General features: G+C 42.6%; 2 protein-coding genes across 9 annotated transcripts in view; both read right to left on the reverse strand.

Annotated features, from left to right (window-relative positions):
* The window catches only part of KLHL3 (kelch like family member 3), a 358,874-nt gene that overhangs the window by 172,993 nt on the left and 162,731 nt on the right, over positions 1-23,150 (reverse strand). The window lies entirely within an intron of this gene.
* On the reverse strand, positions 13,849-16,614 carry HNRNPA0 (heterogeneous nuclear ribonucleoprotein A0). The gene has a single exon (XM_066344564.1). The coding sequence runs from the start codon at positions 16,298-16,300 to the stop codon at positions 15,392-15,394; it is 909 nt and encodes a 302-aa protein (XP_066200661.1). The 5' UTR covers positions 16,301-16,614; the 3' UTR covers positions 13,849-15,391.

Below are 23,150 nucleotides of genomic sequence, written 5' to 3' on the forward strand. Positions count from 1 at the left end.
GCATCTTTATACACAATTCAATGTTTTCCACTTAATTTGGTTAAAATAAATATATATATATATATATATACTGGCTGTGTCAGAGATCCCCAAGACCAACCCCACATTTGAGATTAGCTAGAAGAACTCACAGAACTCAGCACTATTAAGAGTTGTATTCATAACTAAAGTTTATTATAACCACAAAGTAAAAATAGATCATACAGGAAAAGCATACGAAGGCCTCTTGATACTCTCTCTTTACCATGGGTGGGGGGGAGGGTCACACAAAATACACTTGTGTATAATGTTTCTGCCCAAGAACTCAGTACTTAAGGTTTTATAGGCACCCGCTGCCTAACATATACCAAAATTCCAGACTCCCAGAAGAAACTGCTTGTACAGTCTAGACATAGTGAACCACCCTTATCAGTTAAGGAACAGTAGAAACACTCCCTTAATTCAAGTGCCCAGACAAGGGCCAATCTTGCAAGTAGGCACCTCTAAATATAGTACACCACCAATGAAAGATTTACTTCAGTCAAAAGGAATAATCTCTCTGAAAAAAAAAAAAAAAAAAAAAAAAAGCATACACCTATATAGATAGAATTAAAGAAATTGGGCTCTTTTACACCTTAATCCAAGTTTTACTGCTTGCTTCCCTCATAAACCGTCATTAAAAGCAACTATACTGAAGGAATAAAAATTTTGTTCTAAGAGGAAAACTAGAGAGAATCCTTGAAAGTTCAAGGCAGATCATGACATACTTCTGCTCAAAACCCTGAAATGGTTTATCATTCATGTAGTAAAAGCCAAAATCCTTACAATAGTTTATAAATCCCTACATAATCTGGCCCCTAATCCTAACCAAAACAGCATAGTACTGGCATAAAACTGACATTTAGATAAATGGAACAGAATAGAGAGTCCAGAAATAACCCTACGCCTTTATGGTCAATTAGGCATAGACAAAGGAGGCAAGAACACACAAAGGGATAAAGACAGCTTATTCAATAAATAAGGTTGGGAAAATTGGACAGATACATGAAAAAAAATTAAACCACCTTTTTACACCATACACAATAACATACTCAAAATGGATTAAAGAGGCCCTGGCCAGTTGGCTCAGTGGTGGAGCGTCGGCCTGGTGTGCAGAAGTCCTGGGTTCGATTCCCGGCCAGGGCACACAGGAGAAGCGCCCATCTGCTTCTCCACCCCTCCCCCTCTCCTTCCTCTCTGTCTCTCTCTTCCCCTCCCGCAGCCAAGGCTCCATTGGAGCAAAGATGGCCCGGGCGCTGGGGATGGCTCCTTGGCCTCTGCCCCAGGCGCTGGAGTGGCTCTGGTCGCGTCAGAGCGACGCCCCGGAGGGGCAGAGCATCGCCCCCTGGTGGGCAGAGCATCGCCCCCTGGTGGGCGTGCCAGGTGGATCCCGGTCGGGCACATGCGGGAGTCTGTCTGACTGTCTCTCCTCGTTTCTAGCTTCAGAAAAATACAAAAAAAAAATGGATTAAAGACTTAAATGTTATACACAAAACCATAGAAATCCTAGAAGAAAACATAGGCAGTAAAATCTCATACATTTCTCACAGCAATATTTCTTCTGATATATCTCCTCAGGCAAGAGAAACAAAAGAAAAAACAAACAAATGGGACTACATCAAACTAAAAAGTTTTTGCACAGCAAAGAAAACCATCAACAAAATAGATAGACAGCCCACCAAATGAACATGTTAGCCAATGATATATCTGATAAGGGTTTTTTGGTTGTTTTTTTTTAAACAGAAGGCACAGTATTTTTTTTTTTTAATTTATTCATTTTAGAGAGGAGAGAGAGACAGGGGGAGGAGCTGGAAGCATCAACTCCCATATGTGCCTTGACCAGGCAAGCCCAGGTTTTCCAACCGGCGACCTCAGCATTTCCAGGTCGACGCTTTATCCACTGCGCCACCACAGGTCAGGCTGATAAGGGTTTAATACCCAAAATTTATAAAGAACTCCTACACCTCAACACCTAAAAAATCAAACCCAGTTAAAAAATGGGCAATGAACCTGAACAGAAACTTTTCTAACGAAGACATACAGATGGCCAACAGACACCTAAAAAGATGCCCAACATCACTAATCATCAGAGAAATGCAAATTAAGGCCATAATGAGATATCACCTCACACCTGTCACAATGGCTGTCATTAGTAAATCAACATAAGTGTTGGCGAGGATGTGAAGTAAAGGGAACCCTTATGTACTATTGGTGGGAACACAGACTGGTGCAGCCACTGTGAAAAACAGTATGGAGTTTCCTCAAAAATTTTAAAATAGAACTGCCTTATGACTCACCGATTCCACTTCTGGGAATATACCCAAAGAAATCTGAAACACGAATTTGAAAGAATATATGCATCCCTGTTTATTACAGTGTTCTTTATATAGCCAAGATTTGAAAGCAGTGTCTATCAATAGATGAGTGAAAAAGCTGTGGTACATTTACACAAGGCCTACTACTCAACTGTAAAAATGGAAACCTTAGCCCTGGCCGGTTGGCTCAGCGGTAGAGCGTCGGCCTAGCGTGCGGAGGACCCGGGTTCGATTCCCGGCCAGGGCATACAGGAGAAGCACCCATTTGCTTCTCCACCCCTCTGCCGCGCTTTCCTCTCTGTCTCTCTCTTCCCCTCCCGCAGCCAAGGCTCCATTGGAGCAAAGATGGCCCGGGCGCTGGGGATGGCTTTGTGGCCTCTGCCTCAGGCGCTAGAGTGGCACTGGTCGCAACATGGCGACGCCCAGGATGGGCAGAGCATCGCCCCCTGGTGGGCAGAGCGTCGCCCCTGGTGGGCATGCCGGGTGGATCCCAGTCGGGCGCATGCGGGAGTCTGTCTGACTGTCTCTCCCTGTTTCCAGCTTCAGAAAAATGAAAAAAAAAAAAAAATGGAAACCTTACCTTTTGCGGCAGCATGGACTGGAGATTATTATGCTAAGTGAAATAAGCCAGTCAAAGAAAGACAAATACCCTATGATTTCAATTATATGTAGAATCTAATGAACAATATAAAGAATCAGTCTGACCAGTGGTCACACAGTGGGTAGAACGTGAACCTAAAACACTGAGGACCCAGGTTCGAAACCCCAAGGTCATCAGCTTGAGAGAAGGCTCATCCAGCTTGAGCACAAACTCACCAGCTTGAGTGTGGGGCTGCTGGCTTGAGTGTGGGATCATAGATATGGCCCCATGGCCGCTGGCTTTAAGCCCAAGGTTGCTGGCTTGAGCAAGGAAGGGTTCACTGGCTCAACTGGAGCCCCCAGGCCAAGGGGAGAAGCAATGAATGAACAACTAACGTGATTCAACTACAAGTTAATGCTGCTCATCACTCTCCCTTCCTTCCTGTCTCTATCACTTAAAACAAACAAACAAACAAACAAACAAACAAAATAGAAACAGACTCATAGATTACAAAGAACAGACCAACAGCTGTCAGAGTGAAGGGGGGCTTGGAGGGCTCAGTGAAAAAGGTAAAGGTTGATTAAGCCAAAAAAAAAAAATCTCACACACAGACAACAGTATGGTAATTACCAGAGAATAAGGGGGTGGGGGAGGTAGAGAAGGGTAAAGGGCAGATAAACAGTATCAGAAAGAGACTTCACTTTGGGTGGTGAACACACACTATACAGATGATATATTATAGAATTGTACACTTGACACCTGTATGATTTATTAACCAATGCCACTTTAATAAATTTAATAATAAATTAATAAGCTCTATTGAAAGCCAAGGACTTTAGTCTCCTGTTCACTGCTCTATTTCCAGTTGCATCACCAAGTAGAAGTCATAAATTTAACCTGACATCATAAAAAAAGAGAGTAACTGAATTTCAAACAATGTGGGAAAGGGTGGAGAGGGTAATCTATTGCAAATATCTAGGTCTTCTCCAAGTAGGGTGGTGGCCAAGATATCAAGTTATTAGAAAATGTGGTGGGGGTAAAATTTTTTTTTACTAAAGAGGTAACAACTAATGGCACATTCAAACAGGGTTACTGAAATTTCAAATAAAGTGGCTATTTACAAGAGTGTGGGCACAGTTGTAAAACTCAACAAGGTTTATAGAACCATCTTGGGGCTAGCAACAGGGAGGCTGAAGCAGCTCTAGGAGGGAGTAGTTACCAGAAGCCAGAAAAGACCTAGTGCTGTAAGAGCAAACAAGCCATTGGAGCAGAGCTGTGACCACTGGATAAACCCTGCCAGTCTCTCCCACTGTCCAGACCCAACATGAAGCCCAAGAAAAGTATGCAGTTCTATAACACAGAGCAAGGAAAAGTAAGGTAGAGTGGCTCAAGAAGAAAAAAGAAAATACTCAACACAGTAACCACTTTGTAAAGCTATCTGCAGAAGAAACAATGCTTTGATGTACTTACCAGCATCTTCAACTATTATATTGATATGTCCAAACTCTCCTTCTAAATCTCTTCCCATTTCCAGTGGCATCACCATTCTCCTACTTACAGTTATTCTGATTCAACTATCCCGCTTCCTTATTCCCCACGTATCCCATCATTTTTCAGTTATACATAACTTTCCTCAAATTTCCTTCAGTCTATTTCCAGGGACTTCCTGGTACATGCTTTCATTTCCTTACCTGGTTAACTAACATCAGTTGTTAGTTAACTTAGCAGGCTTGCCACCAACAATGTCATTCAAATGCCATCTATTTTATCATTCAATGCTTCTGGATTAATCTTTCTAAATCAGTCTCATTACCACTATTGTTGATCAAAAAACTTTAGTGACTTCTACTGCCTGAAACATAAAAGTCCAAACTCCTTAGCATACTACTCAAAGACCTCAGTATGCAGTTGCACTTTTCCCAATTTATTTCCCATAACTCTTCTCTATCCTTAGTACAAATTAGTCACTTGTATTTGGAAGCAAATGAAGGTTAGTTGAAAGTGTATGACCAACGCAAAAGTAAAATGTGGATTCAATTCCCAGCTCAATCACTGCACCAGCTGAGTATTCTTGGCATTTACATCACCTTTCTGAGATAAACTTCAGCTACTTTATCCTTTATCTATAAGGTGGATTATTGAATGGACCCAATGATAACATTTCTAAATGTACTTAGTACACTATGTAGCACACAGCATACTTCTCTTTATATGCTCCATGTCTCTGCCTATGTGTCCCTCTACCTAAAATTACCTCCCCCATTCTTCTTGTGACCAATTTTTTAGGTCAAATGCTATATCCTCCACAGCACTTTTTAAAATCTTACCTGGAAGTCACCTCTCCTTAATATTAAGATTACTTATATCTCCTCTATAGTTATAAGTACTTAAACACTTACAGATAGCTAACATGGTTAATATTTATACTAGAGTTGAAGCAGCAGAGGTATGAGAGTTCCCACATCCAAGTTCAGCCAGCAAGTCAAGAGCCTAGGTTAAAAACCAAATCTCAGGCCTGACCAGGTGGTGGCACAGTGGATAGAGTGCTGGACTAGGACATGGAGGACCCAGGTTCAAAACCCTGAGCTCGTAGCTTGAGTGCGGGCTCACCAGCTTGAGCATGGGATCATAGACATGACCCCATGGTGGCTGGCTTGAAGCCCAAGGTCGCTTGCTTGAGCAAGAGGTCACTCACTCTGCTGTAGCTACCCAGTCAAGGCACATATGAGAAAGCAATCAATGAACAACTGAAGAGACTAAAGAGCCAAAAAGAATCGATGCTTCCTATCTCTCTCCCTTCCTGCCTGTCTCTCTCTCTGTGTCTCTGCCACAAAGAACAAAAAAATCCCAAATCTCAGTTACTAGGACTACATATGCTTACATCACTACTCTTTCCAAGTTATTCAACTGTGAAAATACCATGTGGTTGGGATGGGGATGAAATAAAGATATACCTTTTCCTAGTGCATCACACCTCTTAAGAGATTCTAATACTATCATTACTATTCACCTTTATAAGCATTCTTTCACTAAATTTGTTCAACCCTGTGACACAGGCAATACTAGTAGTCTCTCCTTTTTAAAGAAAAGAAAACTGAGGTTCAGGCTAATTTGTCCAAGGTCAGGAATGGAACCTGGTCTATTAGATGCTAAAATTTATGTCGTTAAGGACTATAAAATATTAAAACAGATGCCTACTCTAAAGCAAATTACTTTGCAATATAAGCATCAAAGAAAAAAATGCACCTTCATATGGTATGCAAACAAGTAATCAATGAAGTTCAAGTGAAGCTTTAATTTTAATCTGAGAACGGACATGAAATGACAATGAGACTAACTCCAAATTGTTTGTATATGAACAATCTGAGATGGTGCCACAACACTGAAAATGGGTACATCATTTCTTTTTTTTCTTCTTCTTCTTTGTTTTTTTTTTTTTTGTATTTTTCTGAAGTTGGAAATAGGGAGGCAGTCAGATTCCCGCATGTGCCCGACCGGGATCCACCCAGCATGCCCACCAGGGGGCGATGCTCTGCCCATCTGGGGCATTGCATCCAGAGCCATTCTAGCGCCTGAGGCAGAGGCCTCAGTGCCCAGGCCAACTTTGCTCCAGTGGAGCCTTGGCTGCAGGAGGGGAAGAGAGAGACAGAGAGGAAGGAGAGGGGGAGCGGTGGAGAGCAGATGGGCACTTCTCCTGTGTGGCCTGGCCGGAAATCGAACCTGGGACTCCTACACACCAGGCCCACGCTCTACCACTGAGCCAACTGGCCAGGGCCACATCATTTCAAAAGAAAGAGAATTCCAACCAGAATGCAAGTTATTTGAAGACAGGAACCATATTTTGACTCACTGCTGTGTTATCTCCAGATCCTAGACGTTTTGCACAAAGAAGGTAATCAATACCTGATGAAATTAATAGCACACACTGGGAAATATGCATACTTTTAAATGGTAAAAGTTCACATCATACCCTGGCCAGTTCGCTCAATTAGCACTGGCTCGGCATACAGAGGTGCTGGGTTTGATCCCCAGTCGAGGTACACATGAAGTAACCACCTGCTTCTCTTTTCTTCCTTTCCCCTTTCTCCTTTTCTCTCTCTTCCCCTCTTGCAGCCAGTGGTTTGATTGGTTTGAGCATCAGACTCAGGCGTTGAGGATAGCTCAGTTGGTTCCAGTATCAGCCCCAGACAGGGGTTGCCCAGCAGATGCTGACTGGGGTGCATGAGAGTCTATCTCCCCTCCTCCATTAAAAAAAAAAAAAAAAAAGGTTCCTGTTTCTACCGGACCTGTTACCAGACCTGTGGTGGCACAGTGAATCAAGTGTTGACCTGGAATGCTGAGGTCGCCAGTTTTAAACCCCAGGCTTGCCTGGTCAAGGCACATATGAAAAGTAATTACTGCCTAACCAGGCAGTGGCGCAGTAGATAGAGCATCAACTGGGACACGGAGGACCCAAATTTGAAACTCCAAAGTCGCAAGCTTGAGCGTAGGCTCATTCGGCTCGAGCACAGACTCAACAGCTTGAACGCAAGGTTGCTGGCTTGAGCGTGGGATCAAAGCCATGACCCTGTGGTCGCTAGCTTGAGCCCAAAGGTCACTGGTTTGAAACCCAAGGTCACTGGCTTGAGCAAGGGGTCACTTGCTCTGCTGTAGCCTGCCCACCCCCGCCCTCTCCTCAAGGCACATATGAGAAAGCAGTCAATGAAAAACTAAGACACCACAATGAAGAACTGATACTTACCTCTCTCTCTTCCTGTCCCTATCTGTTCCTTTGTCAAAAAACAAACAAACATGAAAGTACTAAGTTGATGCTTCCCACTCCATCTCCTTTCTCTCTCTCCTCTAAAACAAAAATTTTAAAGACACTTGTTTCTTGTTTCTCAGTAGCTATATGATCTTAAGCAAATTACTTACCACATTTCCCCATATATAAGACGTATCCTTTTCCAAAAAATTTGAGGTCTAAAAACTGGGTGTGTCTTATACAGTGGTTGTAGTTTTTTTACTTCCATTTCCCACTTTTTTGTGTGGATGAGGAATTGTATGAATTTTATGAATAAAATTTGAGTTCAATAACTTCATGTAATCCATTTTTTTTTCAAATTTCGGGCCCCAAAATTACAGTGCATCTTATACATGGGAGCGTTTTATACATGGGGAAATACAGTGTGTCCGTAAAGTCATGATGCACTTTTCACCAGTCACAGGAAAGCAACAAAAGACAATAGAAATGTGAAATCTGCACCAAATAAAAGGAAAACCCTCCCAGTTTCAGTAGGATGATGTGGCGGCATGTGCGCATGCGCAGATGATGATGTAACACCCTGTATACGGCAGAGCAGCCCACGGCCATGCCATTCGAGATGTGGACGGTACAGTGGAAAGTTCAGTGTGGTCTGTGGCTTGCTAAATTCGAATCCATGACCAAAGTGCAACATGAATATCGGTGCGTGTATAACGAATCGCCACCACATAGGAATAACATTACTCGGTGGGATAAGCAGTTGAAGGAAACCAGCAGTTTGGTGGAGAAACCCCGTTCTGGTAGGCCATCAGTCAGTGACGAGTCTGTAGAGGCTATATGGGATAGCTACCTAAGGAGCTCTAAAAAATCTGTGTGTGAGCCCACATTGAACTGCACTGAATAGGTATGAAACTGAGAGTTTTCTTTTTATTTGGTGCAGATTTCACATTTCTATCGTCTTTTGTTGCTTTCCTGTGACTGGTCAAAAGTGCACCATGACTTTACGGACACACTGTATATTAGGTAAGCCTGTAGCTAATATGCAACATAGATATTAGGATCTCCTCATAGAATTATTATGAAAACTAAAATAAATGATGCATACAAAGTGCTTAACAGTGCAAGGCATAAAACAAACACAATAATTGGTAATTTTTTCCACCTTATTTCTTCAGGCAGTAAAGTTATCTAAGTGATATATGTAGATATCATATGGAAAACTGGCAAATATCTCTGCAGTAAAACTACTAGGAAAAACAAAAGGGGAAGACTAACCATTAACTGTTTTATTATATACAATCTAGCTTTGACTATTTTCAGTAAAATGTTTTAGTTGAATTAACCCTAAGGGTTTAAAAAGCCAACAATGGCCTGATCAGTGGTGGTGCAATGAGCATCAAGCTGGGCCACTGAGGTCCAGGTTCAAAACCCCGAAGTCTCCAGTTTGAGCACGGGATCATCCAGCTTGAGCACAGGCTCACCAGCTTGAACACAGGGTCACAGGCTTGAGCGAGGGATCATCGACATGATCCCATTGTCACTGGCTTGAAGCCCAAGATCACTGGCATGAGCCCAAGGTTGCTGGCTTGAGCAAAGGATCACTGGCTCAGCTGGAGCCTCCTGGTCAAGGCACGTTTGAGAAGCAATCAATAAACAACTAAAGTGAGGCACTACAAGTTGATTCTTCTCATCTCTCTCCCTATCTCTCTTTCTAACTATTAATAAAACAAAAAACCACCAATGATTTTTTAAAAAACCACCAGAGTACAAACCTTTCTCTGAAAACTGAAAAACACCAGAAAACTGCTGAATTATCTAGCACATATTAACTCGACAGTAGCCATCTCATCAACTAAGTGTATATCTGACAAGTAAAAACATTAGCAAGGATAATAATCACTGATTTATTCTTAACAGTAATAAATGGAGAGTGCCTGGTCAGTGGTGGCAAGGTAGATAAAGCATCAACCTGGAATGCTGAGGTCACAAGTTTGAAATCCTAGGCTTGCCTGGGCAAGGCACATACGACAATCAACGAACAGCTAAAGTGAAGTACCTATGAGTTGATAATTCTCGTCTCCCGCTTCTCTCCTCTGTAAAATCAACTTTTTAAAAAACTAACAATACTTATTTAAAAAATAAGTAAATGGAGGAAAACTAACATTCATCAACAAATTAATGTTTTAAGTTATGGTACAGCTGTACTATGAAATATAGACATTAAAAAGAATGATTTATCTTGCTATGTAAGAATGCTAATATAAATTGCAAAACTATAATTTTTTTGTGACAGAGAATAAGAGAGGGACAGACAGGAAGGGAAGCATCAATTCTTTGTTGCAGCTCCTTAGTTGTTCATTGATTGCTTTGTCATATGTGCCTTGACTGGGGAGCTACAGCAGAGCAAGTGACCCGTTGCACAAGCCAGCAACCTTGGCCTCAAGTCACGATATGATCCCACGACCCTGCACTCAATCTGGCAACTTTGGAATTTCAAATTTGGGTCCTCTGCATCCCAGTGTGATGCTCTATCCTCTGCACCACTGCCTGGTCAGGCTGTAGTCTTTTTTTTTTTTAAATTAACGTTAAGTGCATACAAAAAAGGTCTAGATCAGGAGTCGGGAATATGGCTTGCGAGCCAGATGTGGCTCTTTTGATGGCTGTATCTGGCTCACAAATCTTTAATTAAAAAAATGTTAAAAATATAAAACATTCTCATGTATTACAATCCATTCATTTCCTACCGCTCATGTTCATGATTGTGGGTGGCTAGAGCCAATCACAGCTGTCCTCCAGGACAACACAAAACTTTTATTGGATAATGCGTAATGTACACGGGTCGTTCATTGTATGGCTCTTACCGAATTAATTTTTTTTTTTTGTATTTTTCTGAAGCTGGAAACAGGGAGGCAGTCAGACAGACTCCCACATGCGCCCGACCAGGGGGCAATGCTCTGCCCATCCAGGGCGTGGCTCTGTTGCGACCAGAGCCATTCTAGCGCCTGAGGCAGAGGCCATGAAGCCAACCCTAGCACCCGGGCTATCTTTGCTCCAATGGAGCATTGGCTACAGGAGGGGAAGAGAGAGACAGAGAGGAAGGAGAGGGGGAGGGGTGGAGAAGCAGATAGACGCCTCTCCTCTGTGCCCTGGCCAGTAATCGAACCCGGGACTTCTGCACGCCAGGCCGATGCTCTACCACTCACTGATCTAACCGGCCAGGGCCTCTCACGGAATTAATTTTAAAATATGTGGCGTCATGGCTCTCTCAGCCAAAAAGGTTCCTGACCCCTGGTCTAGATGAATACATACCTATTAAAGATTATCCTTGAGAAGGGTGTTTGATCACATAGGTAGGACTTTTACTAACTTTTTTTTTTTTTTTTTTTTCATTTTTCTGAAGCTGGAAACAGGGAGAGACAGTCAGACAGACTCCCGCATGCGCCCGACCGGGATCCACCCGGCACGCCCACCATGGGGCGGCGCTCTGCCCACCAGGGGGCGATGCTCTGCCCATCCTGGGCGTCGCCATATTGCGACCAGAGCCACTCTAGCGCCTGGGGCAGAGGCCGAGGAGCCATCCCCAGCGCCCGGGCCATCCTTGCTCCAATGGAGCCTTGGCTGCGGGAGGGGAAGAGAGAGACAGAGAGGAAAGCGCGGCGGAGGGGTGGAGAAGCAAATGGGCGCTTCTCCTGTGTGCCCTGGCCGGGAATCGAACCCGGGTCCTCCGCACGCTAGGCCGACGCTCTACCGCTGAGCCAACCGGCCAGGGCCTTACTAACTTTTTTTAGTTCAGTTTATAAGTACTTGTTTAGTTCTAATAATTACTTTTTAAAATACATTAACCCCAAAAAGATTCAGTAAGATTTCTGAATTTTCTATTTCCCTGTAATACCAGTATCATCTATGACTTTAAGTACAATCCAAATATTTATGCAATACTATAATTTTCCAAGTAACATATAGTGCAAAGTATGTTAAGTTCTTTGGCTTTATTTCTTCAAGAAACTTTTAATTGGAAAATCTTTTACAATGTAAATTCACTTTCAATAGAAAGCATTAGACAAAGGCACATTAAATTAGCACGAAGACACTAGGAAAAAGCACTGTCCTCCATTAGTTTGGAGGTGGTCTTTATTGCCCTATTTCAGAAGGAAACAAAATAGGGCCTTCTGAAATAGGTAGAAGGAATTTTCCCCAGTGATCAAAATCTTCACTGACTCAGAAAGTTAGTTAAAATGGAAAAGACTTACCCTCAGTGAAAATGTTGTCCTTTTGAGCAAAATCCCTACGTCTAGATGCCTTTCTGCTCAGGTCAATCCAACATCCAAACACCCATTTTCAATCAGCAAAGACACAGGCATACAATATTTAATATTAAACACAAATTCTCTAACGAGAAAATTAAGCACCCTTAATAGGTAAATAAAGTACAAACCAAGTAAGTCACTTCTGGTCTTGAGGGAAATAATTATAATTGCCAAATTCTCAAGCATCCTCAATCCTTTAACCTTGTTTAAAAACAAAAATTCATTGTGAAGTATATTTAAATAGGAAGCACCCATGTTATCAATTGATTTGTTACCACTATAAATAACCACTCGCAAGCTTAATATCCAAAAATACTACCAATTTTTAAATACCTCTTAAATCACTTTTAACTAATGAGTACCACTGAATTTATAATAAAAATACAGTAATTGCATGTTCTTCACAATAGACAAAAAAAACAGGCTTTTACTTTGCTAAACTTTCAAGTTAAAGCATAGCACAAAAATTGTTTGCAATACTTACTAGATTCTGTATCACCTACTTCCATGAGTTTTGTTCGGTGGTTTTTTTTTTGGACAGAGTCACAGAGAGGGCCAGACAGACAGGAAGGGAGAAGAAAAGCATCAATTCTTCGTTGCATCACCTTATTCACTGATTGCTTTCTCATATGTGCCTTGACCAGAGGACTTCAACAAACAAAGCAAGTGACCCCTTGCTCAAGCCAGCGACCTTGGGCTTCAAGCCAGTGACCATGGGGTTACGTCTATGATCTCACACTCAAGCCAGTGACCCCGCGCTCAAGCCAGATGAGCTCGCACTCAAGCTGGCAACCTCAGGGTTTCGAACCCAAATCCTCTGCTTCCCAATCCAACGCTCTATCCACTGTGCCACTGCCTGGTCAGGGTTCCATGAGTTCTTAAATTTGAACATCGTTAAAAAGAAAAATAAATTTGAATAACATTTAGATAGTTCCCATAGATGAAAGAAATCAAAGCCTACCAACTGGTTGCTTACCTCCCCTAAACAAATCCCACAAGCCAAAAATGTTTGCATAAGTTGATAAGAGTAATTATGGAAAGACTAAATCCCATTATGCTTTTTGCCTTCCTAAATACCAATCCAAATTACAGAAATCTGTAAAGACAGATATATGACAATGACTAGGAACAGAACACCAACTCAATTTTCTAGCAAACAGGAAATACTTTTACGTTATTCATTTAAACTTTTAAAAATCACTGTTGTAATCCAAAATGACAAGGTTATCACTTTTAAAGCTCTCCAAAAGGTGATCTATTCCAAATGACCCTGAAAAAAAATAGATCGTCCCACTAAAACTAAGTAAAAGGCAAGCAGAGTAACAATTACAACAAAACATTTAACCATATCAGTCTGTCTCCCAGCGGCCCTCAAAACGTTGGAACAAATTACCAAATGAAGTTCACATGTAGTGTTTCACTAAAAGTGAAAAATAAAACAAATATAAGGAAACTGTAAAACCATTCGAGAGCAAGATTTGACTGTTTATTCAAAATGCAAAAACATCTATCCCATTTATCACAGTAGACATATATTTATACCAAGCATCAGCTACCCTTTGTCAAAGTGACAACAGAGCAGCCATGATCTAGCCTAGCAATCTTGACCTTTCTTCCTCTTGAAAGTAGAGCCCTGGCAATTAAGAAAAAAATTTTTGGCAAAGAATTAAATCTTAAAAAAAAAAAAATTTAAATATATATATATGAGAAATAAAAAAGAGGTCAATGGTAAAATATTCTTTAAGCCAATAATCTCCCCTTCAGAAAGCTTAATATGACTACCAACTGCAAGATTCAAGCCAAATATCTTAGAACATTAAATGTACTACGTAATAGGTACTCTGAACCCACCCACCGCGTTATACATACTCTCACTCAATCATGTAAAGAACTGAATTCTTTATTTGTGATATCCATAAACGTTGCTATTCTATATTTCATCCACGAAGGAAATTTTCTCCTGTATCAGTTTTTTGTTTTTTTTATAAACAACTTGAAATTCATTGCGTGAAAGGGCCACAAATATACATTTTGTTAACCAAGCAGAATACAGATATTTTGCTTTACAACTTGCACCTAAGGTACCAGTACAGTAGCTGGTTCATTAGTTGTCATAGCAATTTGAGGCCATTGCCCAACCTATGCGTAGCAATTTACATTTCCAAATCTCATGTAAAAAGGAAATCTGTGATATGGACTGTTAACTACATTCCTGTAAAGCCCACCTTAGTTACAAGTAAATGTGTAACCAAAGTCTGCACATATTTTTGATGGCAAAACTTCTAAATCTGATGATGAAATTGTCCTAAACAATTTTTTTAACAAATTGTTTTGCACATATACTGCCATTCTGCCAGTAGATGGCGCTATAAACGTTAGGGGGAAGGACTTCCATGAGGACAGCAGCTATAGGAAAAAATGCTGAAACCTGCTCTGAAAATACAAAAATGCATTTAATATTAGGGTAAAATACAACCCTCATTGTAACCATTCGTTACAGACACACCAATAATAGGGATGAAACTAGGCCATCTGAAAATTTTTAAACAGTTTCTATGAATGAAAACACATGCTTAACACAAAATATTTTAGAATTACACAGTACATACTTTAAAATAAATTCTCATAGAAGGAAGTAACCAATGTCAAGATGATAAGCAAATACTTTTCAGTACAAGGGATGGATGCACAGAAACTTTAAAGATATGAAAAGGCCACATCCACCATTTCAAAAGTTTTGCCTGTAAAGGGATAAAATTCAACGTCACTAGCAGGACAAATGGGGGTGGGGAGTGGGGGGGACAGAACCTTTTAAAAGTTTCTCTAAGTACACATTAAAATTAAGAATTTACACGAAAAAAATTCAATATCCCTTTAAAAGGGTATGGAATGGATCCTAGAAAAAAAATGTTAGACATGTATGGTCAAACACAATGATTTATTAAAAATAAAACGTAAAAATGATTTTTGTACATATGCTTCCAAATTTCAGGCATGGGATCCAAGTGGATTTCATAGAAAACGCCGTAGCCAGATATCAAGTCCTTACAACAAAGTAAACTAAACCCCCACCCCAACCCCCACCCAGGTTTTGCTACAGAATCAGCAAGTTCAATCCAATCCCCCCCCCAAAAAAAAAACACAAATTAAAACAAGACATTTTGCTAGTATAAAAACGACCAAGGTCCAAGTAATAATAAAAAAATAGAGTCCATCAATAACTGTAACACAAAAATGTGTATGTGGGGCAGTCCATCTTCGGAGGGAGACGAGAGGTGGCAGGCAAATAGGGCAACACCCCCAAGGGTAAGCAGCCTTAGAAGCGGCTCCCCCAAGGGCAAAACAGGGAAGGCGGTGGGAGGGGAACTGACTCAAGTTGGGTCCCTGAAAAGGGCTGCCCCTATATCCACTCCCGGGAACTTAAATTTTAGAAGGAACTGCCTCCATAACCACCCCCACCGCCATAGCCACCTCTGTAAGGTCCACTGTTACTGCGACCGCCCCAGCTGCTGCCTCCGCCGCCGCCGCCGCCGCTCTTCATGGGCCCATAGGACGACTGGTGCTGACTATAACTGCCGAAGCCGCCGAAGCCGTTACCGTAGTCGCTCCCACCGTAGGACGAACCGCCGCCGCCGCCTCCATAGGTATTGTAGCTGCCGCCGCCGCCGCCGTAACCACCGTAGCTGTTGTAACCACCGCCACCTCCCTTAGACAGGCCGTTCTGGTCACGACCACCGCCGCGACCCCGGCCGCCTCGGCCGCCTCGCGAGGACCGGGAGCCACCACCCCCGCCGGAGTGAATATCCTCCTTGGGGACAGCCTTCTTCACCTCCACGCGATGGCCCTGGATCGGGTGGAACTTGACCACCGCGGCCTTGTCTGCTGCGTCGTGATTCTGAAAATACACAAAGCCGAAGCCGCGCTTCTTGCCCGACTGCTTGTCGGCAATAATCTCGGCCTTTTCCACGGTGCCAAACTGCGAGAAGTGCTCAATCAGGTCGCCCTCAGCCACGTCTCCTTTAAGGCCCCCAACAAAGAGCTTCTTAACCTTGGCATGGGCACCGGGCCGCGCCGAATCCTCCCGGGACACCGCCCGCTTCAGCTCCACGGTGTTGCCGTCCACAGCATGGGGTGAAGCGGCCATGGCGGCATCGGCCTCCTCCACATTAGAATAGGTCACGAAGCCGAAACAACGGGAGCGTTTGGTCTGGGGGTTCACCACCACCACGCAGTCCGTCAGAGTCCCAAAGGCCTCAAAGTGGCCGCGCAGGCCCGACTCACTCGTCTGCACATTGAGGCCGCCAATGAACAGCTTACACAACTGCGAATTCTCCATCTCCAAGGCCCGGGCCTTCCCCCCGCCCTGCGAGCTCCGAGGTTTCGCCGTCGCCGTTACCGTTGGCTAAGGCCTCTTCACAACCTGGGCCCAGCCGTTGCTGGAGCCGCTACCGCCGGTCACCGGCAGGGAAGGGAAGAAGGGAAGGGAAGGGAAGGAGGAAAAAAGGAAGGGGGAGGGAAGGGGAGAGGTGCCGGTTAGAGGACGAGCCGAGGAGCCTGGAAGACAACCAAGGCCGCTGTACCGCCACAGCCACCACCACCTCCGCTCCCTTAGCTGGGCACCACACAAAGAGGCCGCTGAACGCGCGCGCACCCTCCCCGAGGCGTACGTCACCGCCGACGTACGGCAGCCCAGGGCTGCTCGCCAATCCCCACCTTGCTCCTTTAGTCCCGCCTACCGAGCCGCAGCGCCGCTCTCGAGCACGGACTCCCCGCCCTCCGAGGTATATTCAAGCACTCGTTCCGCTCTGTTTCTGCCGTGCCTCTTCCCACCCTCTTCACCCGCGAGCTCTGCAGTGTACCCTGACAAGGGACTCCCCCTACCCTCCACGCACCTCCGCGTTTTATTTTCCCCAGCACCGCGGCTGTTCCTAATGAATTTACCCCTCCCCTTGCGTATCCCTCGCCCAATTCCGCAGTGGCGTTCGCGCCAGCCCCGTGAGAGACATGTCACTTCAGCCAATCACCGCGACCCGCTCACACCCACTTCCGTTTTCCTCAGCCGCTGGACGGGCGCGCTCACCGGAGCGCACTGGCCTCAACGCCCTCTGTGTGCGGGGTTGGCCTACGAACTGCTCTAGCCCTGGGCTTGGCCGAGAGGTTGGAAGGACCGATGAGCGGCGGCGCTCTGAGGGCTGTTTCCAACCGGTGCGGCCAGGGACGCCATGCGCGGTGCTTTTGAAAACTTAACTGTTGGGCTTGTGGGCCTGGATTTACCCGCCGCATTTCGACCGGACCGCTACGCCTGGCGTTCTCGCCCCTCCCGTCAGCACAAAGATGGAGGGTGGAAAGCGGTTATTAGCCGTTTACAGTGGGTTCGACGCGCGATTAAAGACATTGGCACGTGGCCCTGCGCAAAAGAGAGCCCGAGGCGATGTAAAGGACAGGAATGTGCCAAAATCGCTTCGTACATTGCAACCGAGGCTACCCTTTGGCGGTCCATGAAGCCCTCTGCGCGCCCGTCTCAGCCTCCCTTCGCGCACTCCCACAAGCAGACATTTTCATTTTACTTCAGTGAACACATTTTATACATTTAGTTTACGTTATTATACTTGCTTTCTTCGCACCTAAATTGTTAGCTTTTTACAGGTTTTTAATACCAGGGCCCTGGCCGGTTGGCTCAGCGGTAGGGCGTCGGCCTGGCGTGCGGGCGACCCGGGTTCGATTCCTGGCCAGGGCACACAGGAGAAGCGCCCATTTGCTTCTCCACCCCCCCCCCCTCCTTCCTCTCTGTCTCTCTCTTCCCCTCCCGCAGCCAAGGCTCCATTGGAGCAAAGATGGCCCGGGCGCTGGGGATGGCTCCTTGGCCTCTGCCCCAGGCGCTAGAGTGGCTCTGGTCGCGGCAGAGCGACGCCCCCTAGTGGGCAGAGCTGCGGGTGGATCCCGGTCTGGCGCATGCGGGAGTCTATCTGACTGTCTCTCCCCGTTTCCAGCTTCAGAAAAATACAAAAAAAAAAAAAAAAAAAATACCAGCCTGGGAGCTGACTGAGCACCCAAGGCCTTACCCTCAAATGACAATGCAAGAAAATTAATATAATGGCTTCCATTTACTGAACCTTTCTGTGCCAAGCAAGATACATGGAGTGGTACCCAGGATGAGACATTTGTGACCAAGAGACCCCAAAACCATGTGGTAAATACTGAAGAAGAGGAATGACCTGTGAAAGGAGGAAGTTGCACTGAATTTCAGAGTCAAAGGCTAATTAAGATGTCTGTAGGGTGAATATACCTGGTGTCCTTGTAAGAGGAAGATGACTCGGCCTGACCACACAGTGGCACAGTGGATAGAGCGTCGGACTGGGATGCAGAGGACCCAGGTTCGAGACCCCAAGGTCGCCAGCTTGAGTGCGGGCTCATCTGGTTTGATCAAAAGCTCACCAGCTTGGACCCAAGGTCGCTGGCTCAAGCAAAGGGTTACTCGGTCTGCTGAAGGCCCACGGTCAAGGCACATATAAGAACACAATCAATGAACAACTAAGGTGTCTCAACGAAAAACTGATGATTGATGCTTCTCCTTTCTCTCCGTTCCTGTCTGTCTGTTCCTCTCTCTGCCTCTCTCTCTCTGTCTCTGTTAAAAAAAAAAAAAAAAAAAAAAAGGGGAGGATGACTCTAGAACAAAATAATACTGAATGTCAACTGAATTTAAAAAAAATTTTTTAATGAATTCCACGTAAAAGAAAAAAAGAAGAGATGAGACACCAGGGCTACATGTGCACAGAGATATGACCATGAGAAGAGACAACAAGTGGTGGCATTTTCAAGCCAAGGACAGGTCTCAGAAGAATCCAGTTCTGCTGGCACATTGATCCTGAACTTCAAACCTCCAGAACTGCGAGAAAATTAATTTCTGTTTAATCCACCAGTCTGTGGTACATCGTTTATGACAGTCATAGCAAACTAGTACATCAACCTAGAAAAGGAGTATTTTCAGTGTCCATGTTCAGAGGTATGAGACCTCAGTGCATTTGTACCTGCAAAGCTGGCCATACACATCTTGCCTTGATTTCTCTAGGCAAGCTTACACCAGTTTTAGTGATTTTACCTATGAATTCATTAACAGGGTCACAGAATTACATTCCTTAAAATTACATAAATTAACTTGGTTTTGAATTTTATGGCTTTTATTTATACTAACTTTAAAAGTTTATATGTTATTAGAGCATTGTTTTTACTTAGTGCAGTAAGAACTTCAAACTTTTTTGAGTATTTCTTTCAGCAAATCAATGTGAAAATCAAGTTTTTAATCATACCTGTTAAGTCCATTTTCAACTTACTGTTTCAGCCTGTAGTTTAACTGGAAATGTGGATAACAATTTTAAAAGCTTCCCTTCCTTACTTTAAACAGAAAAGGGAAATAATTCACATTATTTGAGATCAAATTTCCATCAACCAAAAAAATGGCAACTCATTATAAGATTTGTGAAGCGTTCTAGTCTCAGACCTGTGAGGGAAGCAACATTCATACCACCATATACATTTTGAGTCCTCAGGAATCTAGTCCTTCCACATTTCTAAGTATACACTGAACAAAGCAAAGAACAGGTTAATCTACTCTGCAAGCTGCAAGAGTAGTATTTAGGTGTAGTTGTTCAATGAATTCAGATTATGTATAAAGCCTTTCTGAATCATCCAGGATCTAAACATTTTTAAGTAATATCTATTATAATTTTGGCACATTATCATTAGAGAAAAATTATACACCTTTTTTTTCCCAACTAAAAGCAGTAAAAAATAAAAACAATTAGTCAAGATTTATATGAGCAACAGTGGGATGATGAAATCAGCAGCTATGAAACCAACAATCATATGCTCCTTGAGAAACCTATTCCATATGATAATCACTGGCTGAAAAGTCTCAGTGTATATAGCAGTGATTTGTTTGGGATTGGCTATGTGTACACCCTAAATTTACCTGAAATCTATTTTACTTTGCTGCCCAGGATTCTAAATATGGTCTATTTTCCAGCTTCTGAAATAACATATGAAGCACTTTTATTCATCAGTATCAATTAAAGGGGTTTCTTTCTAGAATTAAAACTATATAATTATGTTCAAATTCTAATAAATTGATAATTCTCATCATTGGTTTGGGAGGATTTATTTTTCTCCAAGCTCTGATATGATTGTCTACTGCGTCCAACCAAAATATACACATTTTATAAGTTCCATCACAAGGTTTTGTGCATGGTTTTGATAAATCAGCATTAAAATCTTACTGGCACATTCAAAAGTTCCACCAAAAATAAGTTCCATTATATCTAAGCATTTACTGTAGATAAGGCTCTTTATCACCTTGTATTTCAACATTTAAAAAATCTTCTTATTCTACATTCTAGAATCATAAGAAGAATAGAGCACAGAAGGACCCATTATTGGTCATCCAATCCAAAACTTCATGTAACATATGTGGCCTAGGGAGTTGAAATGATATGCCTAGGGTCACACAGACAGTGACAGAGTCACAGTTTCTAATCTATGGTCAATTGGCTATTTCACACATGACTTAGCTCATAACACTCTTGCTTATATAGTTTCTGTATGAACTTTCTTTTTAGGAAATAAAAACATTGTTAAAGCAGGAGTTGGGTCATCATTCTATTCTTCTAGTCATCATTTATCCAAAGGAAGTCTTGGGGCTAAGTTTCTCCTGGTTCAAACTACATGGCACAAACAAGAATCAACCAATGAATGCATAAATAAGTAGAACAACAAATTGATGTTTCTATCCTTCCTAAAACTCAATTAAAATTAAATTTGTGATATACTTAGCCATACAAATATATATATATATGAGGTTTGGGTATTTGAATGGTATTTTGCATCTAGAAGATCAAACTGCAAGAAAACTGGAATTAAACTGGTATTCATCCTACACCTGCTCCCATTCCCAAGTCAGCTCAGGGAGCACTGGATGGAAAAGGGGAGAGAACAGAAAGATACCTGTGTCTACCAAATGTCAGACTGGCTTGTATCCTTCCTTTCCACCACTTTAGCTTCTGGGTAAGGGAGAATAATAAAAACCCAAGCTGGTTGAGGCATCCTGAATTCATCTGTCATTAATATCTGGAGGCACAATTTGACTTTGGGTGATGGGTATACAACATAATCATTGTCAAAATAACCTGGAGATGTTTTCTCTGAATCTATGTGCCTTAATTAATCAATGCCACCCCATTGAAATTAAAAAAAAAGGGAAAAAATATCTGAATATCTGGAGGCATATATCAAACTGAAATATCTCAATTCTCTCAAAGAAAAGGTACAATAAAAGACTTATGCTGCCTGGCCTATGGTGGCGCAGTGAGTCAAGTGTTGACCTGGAATGCTGAGGTTGCCGATTCAAAACCCTCGGTTTGCCCAGTGAAGGCATATACAGCAAGCAATAAACAACTGAAAAGAAGCAACTATGAGTTGATACTTATGGCTCGAACCCCTCACCCATATCTCCTTTCTCTGTAAAATCAATAAATAAAAATCTTTTTTAAAAAAGACTTATGATTAATTTTTCTGGAAAAAACCCAAATTTTTTTGTCTATAATTTCTTCCAAATCTTGAGAGCTTTAAATGTATATGGTGAGTATGAAAGTTACTTTTTAAGTATGAAGGAAATGTCATATTTTTCAATTATAAAATTAAGTCTCATCTTAAGCCGCCTCTCCTCAGGGTGATGAAAATTTAACCTCAAATTCTATCCCTCAGGCAGATGTCAGGTTTTACATTATCCAGAATACTTAAGAACAGCCCTCTGATCTTTGGTCCAATTTGTCACTGCTGATAGGCTCTTTGTCAAAGACCACCTAGTCTCTTGCAGGAAAGTGGCTCTGATACCTCCTGAAACTTGCCTCCCAGCTTGAGCTGGGGCTCTTTACCATGGCTATAAACGCCAACACCAAAGTTTCAGGTTCTCACTGTATACAAAGCCATTCCACAGGGGACAAACCGTAGCCTCAGGTGGTTGCAAAAGAGGTTCACAGAGGGACTAGATTCTAGTTCCTGCTAACTTCATGGAGCCCTCCCTCTCCAAATAAATCACTCTTTGAGGTCTCCATAGTTGACACTCCCTCCTGGGCTCTTGCCTCTTTCCTCTCTCCTCCAGGACCACCTTGCATAAACCCTTCAATGAGTTCAGGCTTTAAAACACAAAAGGCAGTTGTACTTCTGATTTGGCGTGGCTGAACAAAAGCTCAGAGAAAGAAAGCAGAAAAACATTCTTGGAATAGGGGAGGAAAACTGGGAGCAAAAGGCAAATTAATATTTCAATAAGTTATTCTATTGCATGTATCTTTTGTAAGGTGGTCCTTTTTGCTAAATTATTTGAAAACAAATATGACAAGAGTCTACATTCTCCATTCCTCTTCATATTTCTGAGAAATACCTCCTACAAGCACAAATTTAGGGCAATTTCTGATTAAACTCAGGTCAAGAAGCATCCTCAGGCAGTTTCTAAACAAAGGGTTGTCCATACCAGTTTGGGGGCATCCTTGCTAATGTGCTGTTGGGTTATCAGTATCAGGGCCACTGAAGTGAATTATCTTATGTTCCTATGTCAGTGAACCATCCAGCTGAGGTTGTTAGATGTCCTTTCCCTTGACAGCTGTCACACACACACACACACACGCCAATTCCACACTTTCTAGACATGCAGAATTGCTAGTAATTCTCCTAAAAGTCATGATTTCTGAGCTCCAGGCCTTCACATATGTGACTCCCTCTGCCTAAAATGTTTCATAGCCTTTTTTATATCATGGTGGAAACAAAAAATATTTATTCAACACAAAGGATAAACTGGAAAGAATTTAAGGTACTATATGAGACATGCTGAAAAAATTTCAGTAGAGAAGATATTTTATAAGATACTAAAACATTTTAATAAGAAATTTCAAGCTTGCTCATTTAAACATAACTTTTTTCTTTTTCTTTTGAAATAATTCCAAACTTATTGAAGAGTTGCAACAATAATCTCTTTTCCTGAAAGAGTTGAAGATAAATTGCCAACATATGTCCCAGTGCCCACGTTAAAACTTTATAACTGCTATAAGCAAGGACATAACCATAATACAACCATCACAATAAGGAAATTAATATTGATCCTTTGCTGTCAACTAATCCACCTATTCAAGTTTCAACAA

This window comes from Saccopteryx leptura, chromosome 6 (genome assembly GCF_036850995.1).
Source record: "Saccopteryx leptura isolate mSacLep1 chromosome 6, mSacLep1_pri_phased_curated, whole genome shotgun sequence".
Classification (NCBI taxonomy): domain Eukaryota; kingdom Metazoa; phylum Chordata; class Mammalia; order Chiroptera; family Emballonuridae; genus Saccopteryx; species Saccopteryx leptura.